This window comes from Bos indicus, chromosome 12 (genome assembly GCF_029378745.1).
Source record: "Bos indicus isolate NIAB-ARS_2022 breed Sahiwal x Tharparkar chromosome 12, NIAB-ARS_B.indTharparkar_mat_pri_1.0, whole genome shotgun sequence".
NCBI lineage: Eukaryota > Metazoa > Chordata > Mammalia > Artiodactyla > Bovidae > Bos > Bos indicus.
Genome location: NC_091771.1, coordinates 34,488,351 through 34,504,869, shown reverse-complemented (window position 1 = coordinate 34,504,869; position 16,519 = coordinate 34,488,351). Strand labels below are relative to the sequence as shown.

Genomic DNA, 16,519 nt, shown 5'->3' with positions numbered 1-16,519 from the left:
GATACTTTAGGGACCTTGAAAAACAGTCTTTATTTCTTTTCCAATTTCCGAACCGACTGAGAAGCAGACACAAGTCAAAAAATGAAGATCAAAATGTCAGCTTTAATAGTAAAGTTAGATTTGCAGCAAACTAGACTTGCTAAGACCTTTCAGTGGAGCAAACGTGAACCTCTCAACCCCTCCCAGTTCCGCAGCTCCTACAGGGCTCAGGTTCCCCCCTCGGGCACCCCCCAGGTCAGTCTCTGCCCGTGGGGGACAGGGTGGGAGCTCTTCTGAAGAGCAGAGCCATCCCCGGCATGGAGCCAGCGAGGCTCGGTTGCTTGCACTGTTTGTCCCCACCATTCCCTGATCTAACACATCACGGCTCACTGGGCTTCAGTCTTCTTTGTAACTGCCACTGCACACTGGCTGTGGTTTGAAAACCAAGTGAACTTTGGGTCGGGCATAAACAAGCAGGTGGAATAAGAGGGTAAAAAGGGCACGGAGTAGAAAGTGAATTTTGAGCTGAATAGTCAGTGCAGCTTCAGTTTTTGTCCTGGGCTTTGTATCCAGGGCCTTAACAAACACAAGAGAAAGAAGCAGAGATTTTAAGCACGTGGTTCCTCTTTTTAAATAAAATGTAACGCACGTTGGCTCTGGTATCCATGTCCCCCCAGGCTCTCCCATGCCTTGACAGCACAGGCCTGGGACTAGCTTCCTAACCAATGGAGGACTGATGACACTTTAGACCAAATGTGGCAAAACGAGATCAGTGGAGAAGCTTTAGAAGTCAGGGATTTAGGAAACTCCACCCGCAATTAGGAAGCTCCAGCTCCTGCCCATGGGCAGGCATCCTGCGGGCATGGACTCTGGCCCCAGTGGCTGGTCAACTCCTGGAAGGAGACCTCTTCCCACGTGGTGTCCGCATGTCTCCCACTGGCTCCAGGCTCTGGTGGAACCCTGAGCAATACTTGACTAGCTAAGTCTTATCTACTTGCCATTCTCTACTCTCTTATCCTTGAGGTCGACAAAACGCTGAAGGACACAGGATGTCAACTGGCACTGATGGAAGGATACCCACTGGTCCCCAAAGCTAACCTGTCAACTACTTCTCTTTATTTGACTAAACGCTACATGAATGTCTTCCCAGCATCATTCTCGGGCCTTCACCTGTTCCCCACTGGTGGCTGCGGACCACTCGGGCCTCCTGCCCACAGGACAGCACAGAGCCCATCTCCATGGGCAGAAGGCCTGTTCCAACCCCCTCCCCGGGAGCAGCTGCTCACACACTGGTTGGCAGTCTCCAGTTTCCTTTTAATAAGAAAAGCAAAATAGGGTAAAAGGCGTAAAATAATAATAATAAAAAAAAAATAGTTCGGGTCCAAAATTACTTACCCTGAACTTCAAAATCTAAGTTTCAAATAATGAAAACTTCCCAAATCCACCTGCTGTAAACTCTGGGCAGCAAAACCTGATCTAAGTTTAGATAAGGCTGTTTCTCAGGTCTGTGTAGTTTAGGGTGGGTGGGTGTTCATGGTTTCACTGTGTTTGATTAAAGGGAGTGGCCCAACCCCCACCCCCAATGGAAAAGCCTCATTAGACCCAGTTTATACACAGTGGTACTAACTTTCTAAAATCCAAATTCTGAAATACATTTGTATGCAAGGGCTTCATGGAAAGGACTGCAGACCTATAATTTTTCTGTTAAAGGAAGTCTAGAAAAAACACAAAACTCCATCAACTATCACAAAGGCCAAAATTTTCTGTGTACATTTTAATATCCGAAAGCAATAAAATACATTGCAAGTGTTGAATCTGAGTTTTAAAGTAGCAATAACTTAAAAGTCCCAAATAGCTGGAGACCCAGAATTTGGGGGTCCCCAGGACAGAGAACCCCAAGTTTGGTGTGTAGGGTTTGAAAACTTGTGCCTCAGGTATAAGAGGAACATCACCCACCTGTTAGGGCTCAGGTGTGAACTAGCCCCAGCGCACAGCCCTTCCCTGAAGCAAGGTCAGCATCCATCCAGCCTCTACTACAGAATAATTCTATTTCATATATTTCCAAATACATATGTGTAATCACATATGTTGAAGTTCCAATACTTTGGCCACCTGATGCAAAGAGTCAACTCATTGGAAAAGACCCTGATGCTGGAAAATATTGAAGGCAAAAGGAGAAGGGGGCGACAGAAGATGAGATGGTTAGACAGCATCATGATTCAATGGACATGAATTTGAGCCAATTCCAGGAGATAGGGGAGGCCAGGGAAGCCTGGCATGCTGCAGTCCATGGGGGGGTTGCAAGGAGTCAGATACAATTTAGCAACTGAACAACAACAAAAATTATAAATGTCAACTAATCGCATTCCCTAAAAAGGTGAAATAAAATCAACTCTTAACAAAATCAACGAGCACCTAATAAACTGAATATATACCAAGTACTTTATACTCAGTCATAAAAAGAAACCCCTTAAAATTCCAGTATAAAATACATACGAAAGTTCTATCCTAGTATTTCCAATAAACACACATATACACAGCATGTCAAACCTTAATACCGGAAGATACTAAGTTTGATTTTCAAGGAACTTTTTCTCAAGAAATACCAGTTACAATGACTTCATATGTACATTTGCTTTATTAAAATTGTGGCACTTAATATAATAGCAGAAATCATCACATGGCTCACATCCAGAAGCAATACAATAGTGGAGGTGCAAACATTCCTTATTACCAGTACAAGTAAAAAAAGTGGTAATGTGTCCCATAAGCCCTTAATTGCATAAAATATTATACTGCACATCATTTACAGCCAGCACACTTAAATAATTATCATCTTTTATATTCTGCAAGGGATATAACGTTCATAGGACATTCAAACATGATAAAAATTAAACATCAGTTCTGAATTATTCATGGGGAAGACACAAGCTGATAATTCCTCTTTTATAACCTACTGGATATTTTCACATGATTTTACAATTTTTCAATGTCTTCAGAGTGAAATCCCAAGAAAAAAAAACTCCACTAAGTGCCATGTTGAAGGACAAAAAATGTTGAGTGCAGCACCTTTAGACAATGAAAGATCACATCCTGTCCAACCACACCATATAAATTAGGGCGTTTGTGGGAAACGCGTACAAACAAACATCAAGCAAATGCCCTCACAGGTGACGGGCATGGCTTTGGCAAGCAGTTCTCAGAAGCAATATTCACATCCAGCGAGAACAGGGGCCACCACCAGGTCTCCCGTGTGCCACCTTCGTGATCTGGGATGCCTGCAAGCCCAGGGAGGGGGACCTCCAGGAAAAGGATGTGAAGGGCACTCAGGGCACCCTAGTGGGGGCTGTCTGCAGAGTCTCAATCAAGTAGTATTCAGGATAAAATACTGTACCACGTTATACATGTGCTAAGTATCTAGTATGTAAAACTGCAACAGGCTCATAATCAGATCCAGCTGATAATGCACCCAAGAGGATCTGCTTAAAGAAACAATAAAGCTCCACAGACCTAATCCCCCTAATTTGTTTCAACCAATGATATGTCCAGTGTTTCATTAGCTCCTTCAAAAATACTGCATACATTAAAAACATAAAACTAACTCCCCCCGCCCCCCCACCACCAACCAGAGACACAGAGACTCTAACAGACCGCTGAGCTTTGGTGTGTAAAGTGCAGTTCACAGAGGTGCTGGCCAGCCAGCCAGCCGCATCCAGTGATTTCAAGTTCACCACCAGCCTCAAAACACTACTCTCTCAGGTCAAGGTTCCCTGTGGACATCCACATTAGTAAGAAGGTCAAGATTCTACCTGATCAACCCCCAATGTGCTTCACCATCCCTGAATGCTGGCAATGGGGCTTAAGGAAGGACAGTGAGTCATATTTGTGCTACGACATGTCCAGGACATAGCTCCCTGCTTCTCTCCTGGTGTTGCCTCACACTTTCTGTTGTATGAAGTTTTCAAGTTTTATGATGATACAGGCAGTACATTCCATCACCCTCATGGCAACCTCAGACGTGAACCTGTCATTGGGGATCTGCGGGAAGGGCAGCAGGTCAGGGTACCTGGTCTTCAAGCTGTCCACACCGTAGGCCTCCAGGGTGTGGACGTCGTTGGTCAGGCCCTCCAACTGCTGGCTGTACTCCTCGATCTTCTGCGCCAGGGCCGTTGGCTTCACATCTTTGTCAGATTTGCCCCGCACAGCGTAGTCGGCCGCTATGAGAGCCAGCTTGGCAGACAGGAAGCATTTGAAGCACACCCACTCGTTGGCATTCTTGTGCAGGTCATTCCTGGCAGCCGAGAAGTTGGCCCTGGCCTGGCGCAGCCACCTGCGCGCCTCCACCGGGTTGCCGACCGTCTTGAAAGTAGGGGGCACAAAGAACCTCTGGGAGTACGTCTGCCCAGCCGGTGGCGGGCCTTTCTCTTTATTTTGCTGCTGCCTCTCGGATTTGTGGCTCGTGGCCTCCTGGTTCCATGATGTGTAAAATCTCTGGAAGGAGAACTTCTCTGACTGGAACCGGGTAGCCGAGGTGGGAAACGTCCTCCTCGAGGCTCTGTCTGCATTTTGATCAAGAAAAGCCTGTTTCTCTAACCTGTTAATCTCATTCTGCAGATGCTTGAAAACCTCATTAGCCATGTCATGGTCCTCTGGGTTTTTGTCAGGGTGCCATTTCAGGTACAACCGCCTGATAATCTTCTTCCTCTCTGACTCAGGAAGCTTCCAGGCTTGCTCCACCACAGACGTCACCTCCTTTAGAATTTCTGGGAGAGAAGTAGCCTTGAGCTTTTTGGGGGAATGATGCTTGGAAGATGGGGTCTTGAGGCCCTCTCTCCCAGGGAAGAGGGGTGGGACGCTTCGAAGACCGGGGGCCAGGAACTCTGTGGGGCTGGTAGGGGTGGAAGGGGCACTGTCTCTGCTCTGGGAGCTCTCCTCTGGCCGTGAGAACTTATACAGATCCAGAGAGCTAACGATTTTGTATTCACTGTAGCCAATGTCAATCTGATAAATCTTTCCTAGGAAGCTCGAGTTGTCGGCGTCTTCTCTTTCGACCTCTTGTACGATGATGGCATACGTGTACGTTGGCTGGTATGACCCGTAGATGTCCCCGCCTTCGGCATCGACAAGGTACCCAACATACTCTCCCGGGTAAAAGACATTCATGGGGTCCATGAGCAGGGTGTAATGAATCTCAGCAGGTATTGGCGTGCCAGGCATTGGCAGTTCAAGTTTTGATGGTTCTGAAGAGTCGTACTTCACGCCTAGGCTGTCAAGCTTCTCACTGATCCTGTAAATGTCGTTGCATCCCAGCATAGCAATTAGGTAGGACGTGTCGGAGATCAGGTTATCGGTCGCCGACTTCAGCGTCATGGCCAAGGCCAGCAGGAAGTTGATGTCCTTACTGTCTGAGTGTTGTATGTACAGCAGGATGACGGCATTCCCAAACCGCTTCAGGAAAGCGAAGGTCTCGCTCCTGCTCTGGGGGATGGGGTTGAAGCCTTTCACCCGTAGTGTGGTCTGAAGCTTCTCGAAGCAGGACACCTTCAGCCCTTCCCGGAGGGCCTTGCAGAGGCGGATGGCCTTCTCCTCATTGGCCAGGAAGGCATTGTCATTCTCATGCTTCATGATCCTGACGAGGCCTGCGATGAACTGCTCAGAGGACAGCAGGAGCTGCAGCCGGCCTTGGAGTGAGCACAGTGCCCCGAACTGGCACACCCTGGGGGTCTCCTCGTCCAGCTGCTCCTCCAGGATGCTGCTCAGCAGGCGCGGACGCAGTTTCTGGGGGAAGAGCATGATGAGCTTGGTGTGGAAACCGTGGTCCTTCCCCAAGTAACACTGGCTGAGGTCCACCAGCATCTGCACCCCGATGCTGCCCTGGATCCGGCTCTTGTAGTGTGGGGCGTCATCGAACACCAGGATGCTCGACCTGACCAGCCGGCCATCCTGGCTTGGCAGGTAGAGTGCGAGGTCCCGGATGTTCTCCAGGTCGCCCCGTACCTTGACGGAGTCGTTCTGCAGACTCCTGAACAGGCCAGAAACAACCCTCTTGACAGTGCGCATCTCGTTCGGGTCCAGCTGCTTCCCTTCGGAGTTCTTGAAGATGCGGCTCAGCACCTCCACATACTGCTTGGTGGAGATGACGTCCTCAGTACCCAAATGTTTGAACAGCTGGTGGAAGGTGCCCAGCTCTAAGGGCAGCTTGTACAGATACGGCTTGAAATCGGACTCGTACTCCAGGTTGATCACCACCTCCTCCGGCTTCAGGAGCTTCCAGCCATCTTCCACCATCACAAAAGCAACACCCCGCAGCTGGAAACGGAACTCCCTCTTCTCGGAGCTGAGGAACTCGTATATGCTCCTCAGGACCTTGGCTCTAGTCCTGACCATATCTTCATCCAGTGTCGTGATGTTGCACACATTCCTGCAGTTGTTGATGACCTTGTCCACGGGGGGGTCAAGGTTCACGTTCAGCAGGCTCAGAACCTGCTCCAGCTGCTCCTGGGGGCCGAGGTCACTCCCTGCTTGCTCCCTGATGCTCAGGGGCGTGGCCTTCTCTGGGAGGATGGGGCAGGACGTCCACAGCAGCTGCAGCACATCGCACTGCTTGAACTTCGGGTTCACCTGGGCACCGCTGAACCTGATGAGGGGGAGCGTCCCGTTCACCTCCTGATATTGAGGGTGAAATCGGATGAACTCTGCGGGAGCCCGCTCTGGACACAAGAAGGGGATCAGAGACAGTTCTTTCAGGAAGTCCCCCACGAACAGATCCGTTCGTTCCTGGAATATGTGATGGAGAAGGATGTCGACCGTGTTCTGCAGCGTTTCCTTAGACCAGTTTTCTGTATTAGCTCGCACACTGATCTCCTTAGCAAACTGCAACAACTGCTGCTGAGAAAGGATGTGTTTCAGTCCAATGTTTCTTAGGAATTCTACCCAAGAGGTCATAAATGCAACTTGATTTTTGGGTTTTATAAGTTGTTCCAGTTTTTTAAAGAAGTCCTTTGGGATGAACAATTTTTCAGGAAGCATAACTTCAAAAACTCTTACAGTTCTGTCATAGAAATGCTTTGCTTGCTTTAGTCGGTTGTTAGCATCGTGGATTATCAATAAGCCTTCCAGCTTTTCAAAAAGCTGTTCCTTGATCTCAGACAGCTCCTCAACATTCGACAGTCTATTCTTGAGATAAATCAAATGCTCTAGTTTTGCATCGTAAGAGAGATTTTCAATTTTTGGTAAGAGGTGTTTCAAATATACCTCAAGATCATCCACAGGTACACAACCCAGAAGCTCATACAGTTCTTTCAGGTGTATTTTTTCTTCAAGAAATGCAGAGGACGATGATTGCGTCCATTTTTCCACTTCAGCGGAGGGAATACTTTTTGTAAGCACGTAGCATGTTCCAAACTTTGCAATGCTCATGTAGCGACCACTGATGGATTTGTAGCATGGAAGTGACTTTAAAATTTTTATGTCATCTTGAGACATCAAGTGATTCAAATTGCAGTTGAAATACATCAAAAGTGCTTCAAAGTCATTTTCCACTAATTTTTCAGTTCTAAACGTTGAGGTTTGGACCATGTAATGCACAGCCTTCAAAATGCTTGTGGGGCTCTCTATGTTGGCCGTGTGAGAGGACAACAGAGGGACAAATGCACTGTCTTTGGAGCAGATTTTGTTCAAAGCCAGCTGAATGCAGCCAGCTTTCATGAGGGCATGAAAAACCTTATCAGTCTGGGCGTTTGGGAATACAGCGATGTGCATGAGGCTCAGCGGGAGCAGGACGTCCCCCTCAGGGACCACAAGCTGGTTGGCCGACACAGTGAACTTTGTTCCGGGGAGCAGGGCCCAGTCTCTCAGGGTGTCCATGACGGCATCAAAGGCTGGCTTTGTTTCCTCTTGGTCCTCCTTCACGTTCATGGACTCGCTGATGAAATGCCAGGCATTCTTCAGCCAAGACTCACTGGCAAAGCTGTCTTTCCACTTGGTGCAGCTCTTGGTCTTGTACTCGCGGGGCAGCACAGAGGGCAGCAGGTCAGCAAAGCTGGAAATGTCAAACACTTTTGCGACTTTGCAGTTCAGTAAAATATTGCTGTACTTCAAGTACAGTGTGTTCATGAACAGGTCTTTGCGGGATGGGATCAGTTCGTGGTATGTTGTTAGAAACTTGGGACGTTTTGCATCAAAAGTTTGCAAAACACTGTCCAGGGTAATGAGAAGGGGCAGGCCCTCCACTTCAAACTCACTTTCTTCTGTGTCCTTAAAACAATAATCGACTAAAAGTTTTAAACTGTGGAAAAGCTTCAGGTTGGTCTGCTGGAGACGACAGGGCAGCTTCCCAATATGGCAGTTGGTGTCGGGGGAGGAAAAGGTCATTAAGAAAGCCCGGACATCGGCAGGGGTGACATAGCTCACAGGGATGTTGGCGTCCACAAGGCAGTGGTACAGGTTAGCAGTCTCATCACAGTTATAAACCAGGTTGAAGCCGATCTCCAAGAGCAGGTGTTTCAGCCTGTAGACGTTTTCTGCGACCGTTTTGCGTGTGGTGATGTTATAATCTGCATTTTTAAGGTGCTGTAGCTCATCCTGCAGTAGATTGTCAAAGAACGGCCTGGTTTTATTTGAGGTGGACATGTTGACCCAGGTGATGATGACGGCGGAGTGCAGGTCGGAGCCGTCGATGCTGGGAGCGCGCACCACTGGAAGGAGGCGCTTCATGTCATCGTGGATGCAGCTGTACAGCGCCTTCACCAAACAGTACAGGTCTGGCTGGAGGTCCAGCCTGTTGACGGGGAAAAATGACAGGAACTTCTTCAGCGTGTCCTTGACAACGTGGATGGGCGTGCTCTGCAGGACCGACAGCGTTGGGTCTGAGCCGGGGAAGTAGCGCTTCTTCAGCTGGGCCAGCAGCTCCACATACGCAGGCGCAATGAGTGCCGTCATCAGGCTGCTGTTCCAGTCGCTGCGCACGCCGACCCCGTTGTCATCTCGCCACAGGTTCCTGCGGGCCGAGTCCAGTGCAAAGTGGCCGTTCACGTGGAATGGGAGCCCCGTCTCTAAAGAGAGTGGCAGGAAGCAGAAGACCCTGTGGGGCTTCTTGTAGTTGTGGGTGATGCAGGCAGCCACACCCCCGCGAGGGAAGAGTGTGATGTCCTGGTTCTTGTGTGCTGACACAACGCTCTTGGACACCTTGTCCATGCTAGAGAAGCCAGACCTGTTACAGATGAGCCAGGAGGTGAGGCTCCCCTCAGAGTCCTCAGTGTCCATGGTGTAGGTGACCTGCTGCACTGGGATGTCTGGGAGCTGCCTCTTCTTTGTGACACTGTCAATGACAGACGCGTGAAACTGCTTCCTCTTCAGCCGGTCCCCGTCAGTGATGTTGCCCTTCACAGAATACAGCACGTTCAGGGCACCCGTGGCTTTGTCTATTTCACAAATAGAGATTTTTTCCATGTGGTTAAGAAACATTAACAGCTCTGCCCCATCTGACCGCAGCTTGTCCAGGAGGTTCTGGACCATCCTATCAGATGATGGAACTGATGAGATCTCCGAAACCTTTGCCATCTCTGCATTACGGAGAGGGAATCGGAACATCGTGCAGTTGTCCAGCTTGAAGTGGGTTCCCAGGTAAAGATCCAGGACGTCCGAGAACTGAGTTCTAAAATCCGCATCCAGGTCTCTGAACATGCGTCCAGGACTGACAGATGTGGCCCCCGGTGCATACCTGGCGTGAGGGTCGAAAATGCACAGGATGTCATTGCCAGAGATGAAGGAGGGGCAGTCTGTGATGTGATATACGGAGTTGAACCCCACCCCATACTGCCCGGTCTTACAAGGGTTCCCTTCCTTGGTGCCTCTGCCCAGGTTCTGGATCCCTCTGACGTCATCCTCCGTGAAAGGCTGGTTGTTGTACACACACAGTGCTGGCCCCTGCAAGGGTGCCCACTTATCATCAAATATCCTGTCCACTGGGTGCTGCCTGGGGTCAAACACAAAGCAGATCTCCGTGGCTTTTGCATCATCAGCGTTCTGAAGCAGCTCTTTCAACATTTCCTTTTCTGAAGGATAGGCATTGAGGATGCTCTTAATTCTGCTGGTCAGTTTTTCCTTCTGCCCAAACTCCGAGCCCAGCGTCGTGAAGCACACGTTGGATGCATACCGTTCCAGGGCTTTGTGCCGCTTTGGCACTGCACCCAGTTTCACGGCTACTTCCCTGGGTATGTCTGCGTGACAGTACTTGACAGTGCTGTCCTTCACTTTTATCCAGGGACAGTCATTATAGCACAGAGACTTCGCAGGGAGAAGCTTAAGGTTAGTATCTGGCAATAATATGTGGCCATAATTTTTCTCACAAAATTCTTGTTTCTTTTCTCTAATGAGACTCCATATCCCCTCACTGATTATTCGCCGGCAGAGCTGAAAATTCTCTTCTGTTACTTGTTTGGTTTCTTTTTCTTGAGCTATGGATTCCAAAACGAGGGCAAAATCTTCCACAGTGAAAGACTGCCTCACACCCACACTTTCAAAAAGTTCACGGAAATTATTTTTATATTTATTAGGCAACTGATAAAGGTATGGGGCTGCTTCAAAATTTAAATGAAAAGCCACCTTTTCTGAGTTGACATATGCATTCTCAACTAGAATGAAGCTAAAGGTTTTCAGCTTTTCAGTGACTGCCGTCTTGGTGCTGTCATTCTGCATCATCGCCTCATGGAGGTATTTGTAGCAAGCGTTGGTGATGTTCTCCTGATATAATGTGATCCCATCATCAACTGACTTTGCAACTTCTCTCAGCTGGTTCACAACCAGCTCAACTGTGGGTTTCCGGAGCAAACCCAGAAACTCCTTCACCGCCAAGGGCACAGACCCACAGCCTCTGAAGGAATGAGAATTTTCATTTAGAATTGGTTGCAAAAGACAGACTATATCCTGGTGCTCAGCTATATAGAGGTCAGTTGCTGCAAACATGGTTTCAGGCTTAAAGCTGTTGCCTTTCCAATCCAAAGAGAAACCTGCCGGCTTCGTCAGAAATGGGAGGAAGGGGATTGTTTGATACGTTGCAGCAAAATCCTTTGCTCTTGGATCCCTTATTTTCAGTTTTTCATCAATAAGACTTAACAGGATGCTACTTCGTAGACAAGCAGCGCCGTGATCACTTTTATTAATTTCAGCTACTGACTCTGCACGCTCCAGCATGTCGTCCCACAAAATATCGTCCTTCGCCATACCTAGCTGGACTAGTTTGATCAGAATAATAGGGTTTAGATAGTCCTGAGTGGAACCGTAAGGAAATCGTCCATCTTTAGTATCAAATAACTTAGCGACGCGTCCTTCAGGGTGGATTAATCTTGACGGTAAAACCAAAGGATGCCCCTCCAAAGAGCAGGGGATACATGGGGTAACGCGGAGGATCCCCGAGAACTCATCAACTTTCTCATTTAGGACAAAATTCATTAAAGGATCTCTGAGTTCTGCTTCAATTTCCTGAATATTTGGGAAAAACACTTCTGAAAAAAACTGTCTCTCTGAAAATGTATTTTCCAACAGTATCTGTTTGCAGCCAGCTTCTTCAAATCCTAGCTTTACCGAAGAAGGAAGTTCAACAGCACAAAGGTTTTTCGACCCTGTCTTCTTGAGGTATTTCAAAAATATCTTGAAGGCGGCTGGACCAACATCTCTTCTTTTAAGTATGGAGTCATCCAGAAATCTCACGTTCTTCATGGAGACCCACATGGACCCGTCGGAGAAGACCCTCGTCAAGTCCTTCCCTTTCCCATGGGCGATGTCTTCATAAAACCCTTGGCAGATGACAGAAAAGTCATCATGCACTAGGTCGGGGTCAGGCCATACAGTGTGGTAAGTGTAGTCCGTCAGCTCCCCGCTGGCAGCTAGCTCACGCAGCACGCTGAGAGCCTCCAAGTACGCTTTCACGACCACGTGCCTCATGAAGGTGGTGTTCCAGCGCCCCTTCGTGTCTGTCTTCCAGATCTCTTTCCTGTTTGAAGTAACAGCAAAGCACCCATTGATGTGAACTGGCAATCCCGTCTTTATCCGCAGGGGTAAATAGCAGAACACTTCTCCAGCCTGTGGCCGCACGGCCCACTTCTGGTCCTGGACTTCAGCAAGGAGAACCGCCACAGCCCCACATGGGACCAGGCCCAACCTTCTCCCGCTCTCACTCAGGGAGAACCTGAGTGCCTCCCCTGTGTCCATGCAGGTACAGATCAGCCATGTGGTACAATCCACAGTTTTCTGGGGCAACTCATCCGACGGCTTTTTGGATTGGCCCACCTTAGCCATTTCAAAGAGAGCAGCCGGGTCATCTTCTGGACCTCTGAAAAGTGGTGACTGTAAGTCCGCAATCCTTCGGAACACATGGTGAAATTCCTCCACTGTGATCTGCAGGATGCAAGATGACTTGGGGGCCTCGGCGGGGAGCTTTTTGTTACTGGTGCCACAAGTTTTCATGAGCTTAGCAGCTTCTTTTAGAACGCTGATGACAGGTGCGGTCAGCGCTTTGGTGGAGCATGGTTTTTTTTTTATGACTATTGTGTCCTGTGCTAAGCTGGGATTGGTCTCCTCAATCTTCAGGTACTTCAAGTACATGGAGGTTACATTCTGAGTGAAAATGATGAGTCTGTGTCCACAGAGACTAAACTCATCCACCAGAGAGTAGATGTCAGCTGTGTTGTAGCAGGTGCTGCTGACCTCGCTCACTTTGGCTTCCTGCTGGGTTCTGAAGGACAGTCGGAACAGAGTCCCGCTATAACTGTAGGGTGCCTCCACCGTCAGGGGCAACTGACAGTCAAACACGTTCATGAATGGTTTGAACTGATTAGGAAACTTCCTGAGTCTCTTCTGCTGTTTGCTCCAGTTAATTTTGATCCCAGGGTTAGACCTGTCCTTAATGTGCTTGCTAATGTGGTTGATGTTCGGGTCAAACATTATCATGAACTCTCGGCTCATAATGACAGGGATGTCAGTGATGTGGTACACAGAGTTGAACCCAAGACCAAACTTCCCAACCTTGTCAACTTCGGCCCTCTTCAGAGATTCCCCAAGCCTGGTTATGTTCACGAAGTCTGAATCCGAGAACTGGGAGTTGTTGAATGACCACAGAGCCGGCCCATGGCACGCTGCCATCCCCGGGTCCAGGAGATTCTCTCGGATGTCCATGTTTCTTCTCATGTCAATCATGAAGCTGCATTCTGTTGCATTTGCATCATCAGCATTTTGAAGAAGCTCTTTAAAGATATCTGACACCGAAGGGTACTCTTCCAGAATGTTTTTGATCCTTACCGTCAGCGGTTCTCGTTGTCCTGACTGCTCAAAGCCCATGTTCTCAGGGTTGATTAGTCTTGTACTGAGGCATGGGACTTTCAGCCACTCGGCGGTTTTCATGGGTATGTCCTCATGCACCAAAATGATAGGCTCCACAGAATCTTCCAGTAAGTCATTCAGGTCATCAACTTTGATGTCACAGTAGCAGCATTCATGAATTGGCTTCATGATGAGCTTGGAAGGGTTCTTGCTATGATGTATAGGAACCGGTGTGTTGGGGCTTGCTGGAATCTGATTGCTGTAAAGCCACCTGATAATGTTCAACATAAGATGAAGATTCTGTTTGCTTTCCTGGTCACTGAGGTCTTGGTCACTTTTGAGATACACCTTCTGAATGACCATGGAAATATGATCTGCTGTCAACTCCTCTATTGAGCCACAGGCCTTAAACAGCTGGTGGAACTTTGCCATGGTTTTAGGCACACTATGCAAATAAGGCTGAAGGTCAAGATCATGGAATGGTTTTATCACAGCTTGGGCGAGAGGACAGAACTTTTTGCCAGTCCAAACCCACGGAAATTTTAAGGCTCTGAAAGCATCTTTCCCTTCATTTAAATGATCATGCATGAATCCATAAATTTCAAGCAAAATATGTTGGAATTGGTAGTAGTCTTCATCACTAAAGGTCTTTGATGTATACCAATCCACAACGATCTTAAAGTGCTTTAAGACAGCGTTGATACCAGGTTTTGTGAGGATGCCTAAAGCTTTCTCCAAGTTTACATGTACGCTCTCCACAAGGGGAAGTGACGAGCCAACCAGGATGGCATGGGCTGCATCGCACATGTCAGGGGGTGCACAGAGCTCACAGAGGTCGCCCTTCCAGACTAAGGAGCCTGGGTAGTTTGGGGGCCTTTCCTTGCAAGCTGGAACCCATTTTATCTTCTTTAAGGTCGCCTTCCCTTCACATGAGTGCAGCAGGGCAGGGTTCTTATTTAAAACCAGTAAGAGTGTCCTGGCTTTCTTCAGGAGAGTGTCCTGATTTGGACAAGAACTGGCCTGTAAGGCTTCAATTTTTTTAGCCACTTGCACAACATCTTTCTCTTTGAGACTGGCTTCATTTTTCAAGCCAATCTGTCTTAAAGAGTGAAGGATGTCTGGGGAGGTAAAGGCCGAAGGTGGGAAACAAGCTTCCTCTTCGTCATAGAAGAGGTCCTTCAACACCTCTATGTCAGGGTCGAAGAGTTCACTGGCCATCACCAGCCGCCCTGGCGGGAGCTGAATAAATTTTAGTGGTGTTAACCAATCAAGCACATTTGGGTTCTCACTTTTGAGAGAGGACAGGTTCTCAAGGACCCATAGCACAAGGTGTGTCACCTCTTCTTGAGAGTAAAATGTACTTTCTATGTCTTTTAAGATGAGCTTCAAGCAGCTGGTGGTCCTGACCTTCTCCACCTTCAGCAAGTTCGCCAGGCGGATGGTGGCCTCATCGCTGCTGTCGACCACTGAGATGGAGAGCCGCAGGCCAGCTGGGAGAGTGGCCGCAGGGTGCAGGACCCTGCAGCCCTTCAGCCTGGTGTAGGAGGACAGCCCCTGGCTGGATGAATGGTTGATGCGCTTGAATATTGTCAGCTCCTGAATTATTCTCTTCTCCTTCTCACTGCTCTCAGTCAAGTTGGCTAAGAACTTACGCAGGGCGTCTTTGTGCGTTGGAAGCAGCGATGCAACCTGGTTACACAGCTTCTGCAGAGGCATCTTCTCCATGATGTGTAGCACAGCACTCGGTGAGGGCAGGTGGATATATTTTTTAATAAGTGGGTGCTGTATGGAGGCATCTAATTTTTTAAGGACAATCCCTCCAAGCTTCTGTACCACATCCGCTAAAAATTCTGGAAGCTGTGCTTCCGACTCGTCATCTAAAATGACTAATGAAGGAGCCCTGAGTCTGATGAGCTCCACACACGTCTGCCCTTCTTCTAGTGGGGTCCTGGGGATGAGCGGCATCTCATCAAATAAAGTCAGATCCTCTGAAAAATGTACGTAGAGATGCTTCCACACCATCCTAAGCCATGACACAGACGGGTGCTTTCTGTCTTCATCGCATGGGTACCACTGGACAATCAACTCTCTGCCAGGCCAGAATGTGTTCATTACTTCTTTAATAAGACGTGCAAAGCGATCTGTATTAAGGAGCTGAAGCTGAGTGCAGGGTCTTCCTGCAAGTCACATAAAGAGATGCTATGAGTACATACAAGTCTGCTGTCACTCATTTAACTTGCATATTCTTGCACAGTGGATAGGCCTAGAAAATCACTTTGAGAGTTTTAAGCACACTGTAAAAATGCAACAATTTGGCATAATTGTGCTGATAGAGCCTAGAGAAGTAATATTTTTCTCTGGAAAGTGCTTACTTTATTTTTTTTATAAATTTTATTTATTTTATTTGGCTGCATCAGGTGTTGGCTGCAACACACAGGATCTTCAGTCTTCACTGAAGCATGTGGGACCTTTAGTTTGTAGCAAGTGTGATCTAGTTCCCCGGCCAGGGATTGAGCCAAGCCTCCTGCACTGGGAGCACGAGTCTCAGCCACTGGACCACCAGGAAAGCCCCTGGAAAGTGCTTATTTTAAATAAATACATAGAATGCATTTACATGCATTTTAAAAATTACCCTATAGTATCACACAAATGGAATCAACATGGAAAATAATTTTTAGTGGTGATTTGATCACAAATAAGACCATCAAAGAAAATGTAAATAAAGCTTAAAGAAGCCTCATTTTATTTAAGAATAATTTATAAGCAGGCCCTGTAAGAATTTTTCTTTGTGGTGCTCCCAGGAGCCAAGCAGCTGAAAGGATAAAGTGAGGCTCCAGGTGAGAGTATGGGGACTGGTGTCCCTGTCCTAGCTGACCCAGGCTGTAGGAACTGAGGCCGCCAGGAGCCTGGAGCTTCCTGTCTACCACGACTGGACATTTGAGAAGAGGGGGCTAGCACGGCCTCTCTGGGACTTGAGGGCTCACTGGAGAGAGGAAGGGGCCGAGGTTACAGCTCTGAGATGCTCTGTGCATGTCCAGGCAGGGAGCACAGCCACGACCCTCCGAGGCAGAGTTTCACTTGTGCTTATCACCCAGGAAAGGGCATTCTTCTGGACTCTGGCCTTGGCAGCAATGCTTTAGGGATAAGCAACAGGGCACAGGGGCCAGCTGTGATGGCATCCTTTCCCCACCAGGTAGCTGCACCCTGGGACGGTTGATAAACC

The 16,519-nt window shown here is 48.2% G+C and overlaps 1 protein-coding gene across 5 annotated transcripts in view; it reads right to left on the bottom strand.

The window, feature by feature from the left end:
- Nucleotides 1-2,598: 2,598 nt before the first annotated feature.
- The window catches only part of SACS (sacsin molecular chaperone), an 81,402-nt gene continuing 67,481 nt past the window's right edge, over nucleotides 2,599-16,519 (bottom strand). For all 5 annotated transcript variants that reach the window (XM_019971503.2, XM_019971505.2, XM_019971504.2 and 2 more), the window contains one exon: nucleotides 2,599-15,473. In XM_019971503.2, the coding sequence (XP_019827062.2) occupies nucleotides 3,916-15,473 (11,558 nt within the window). In that variant the 3' untranslated portion in view covers nucleotides 2,599-3,915. The remainder of the gene's footprint in view (nucleotides 15,474-16,519) is intronic.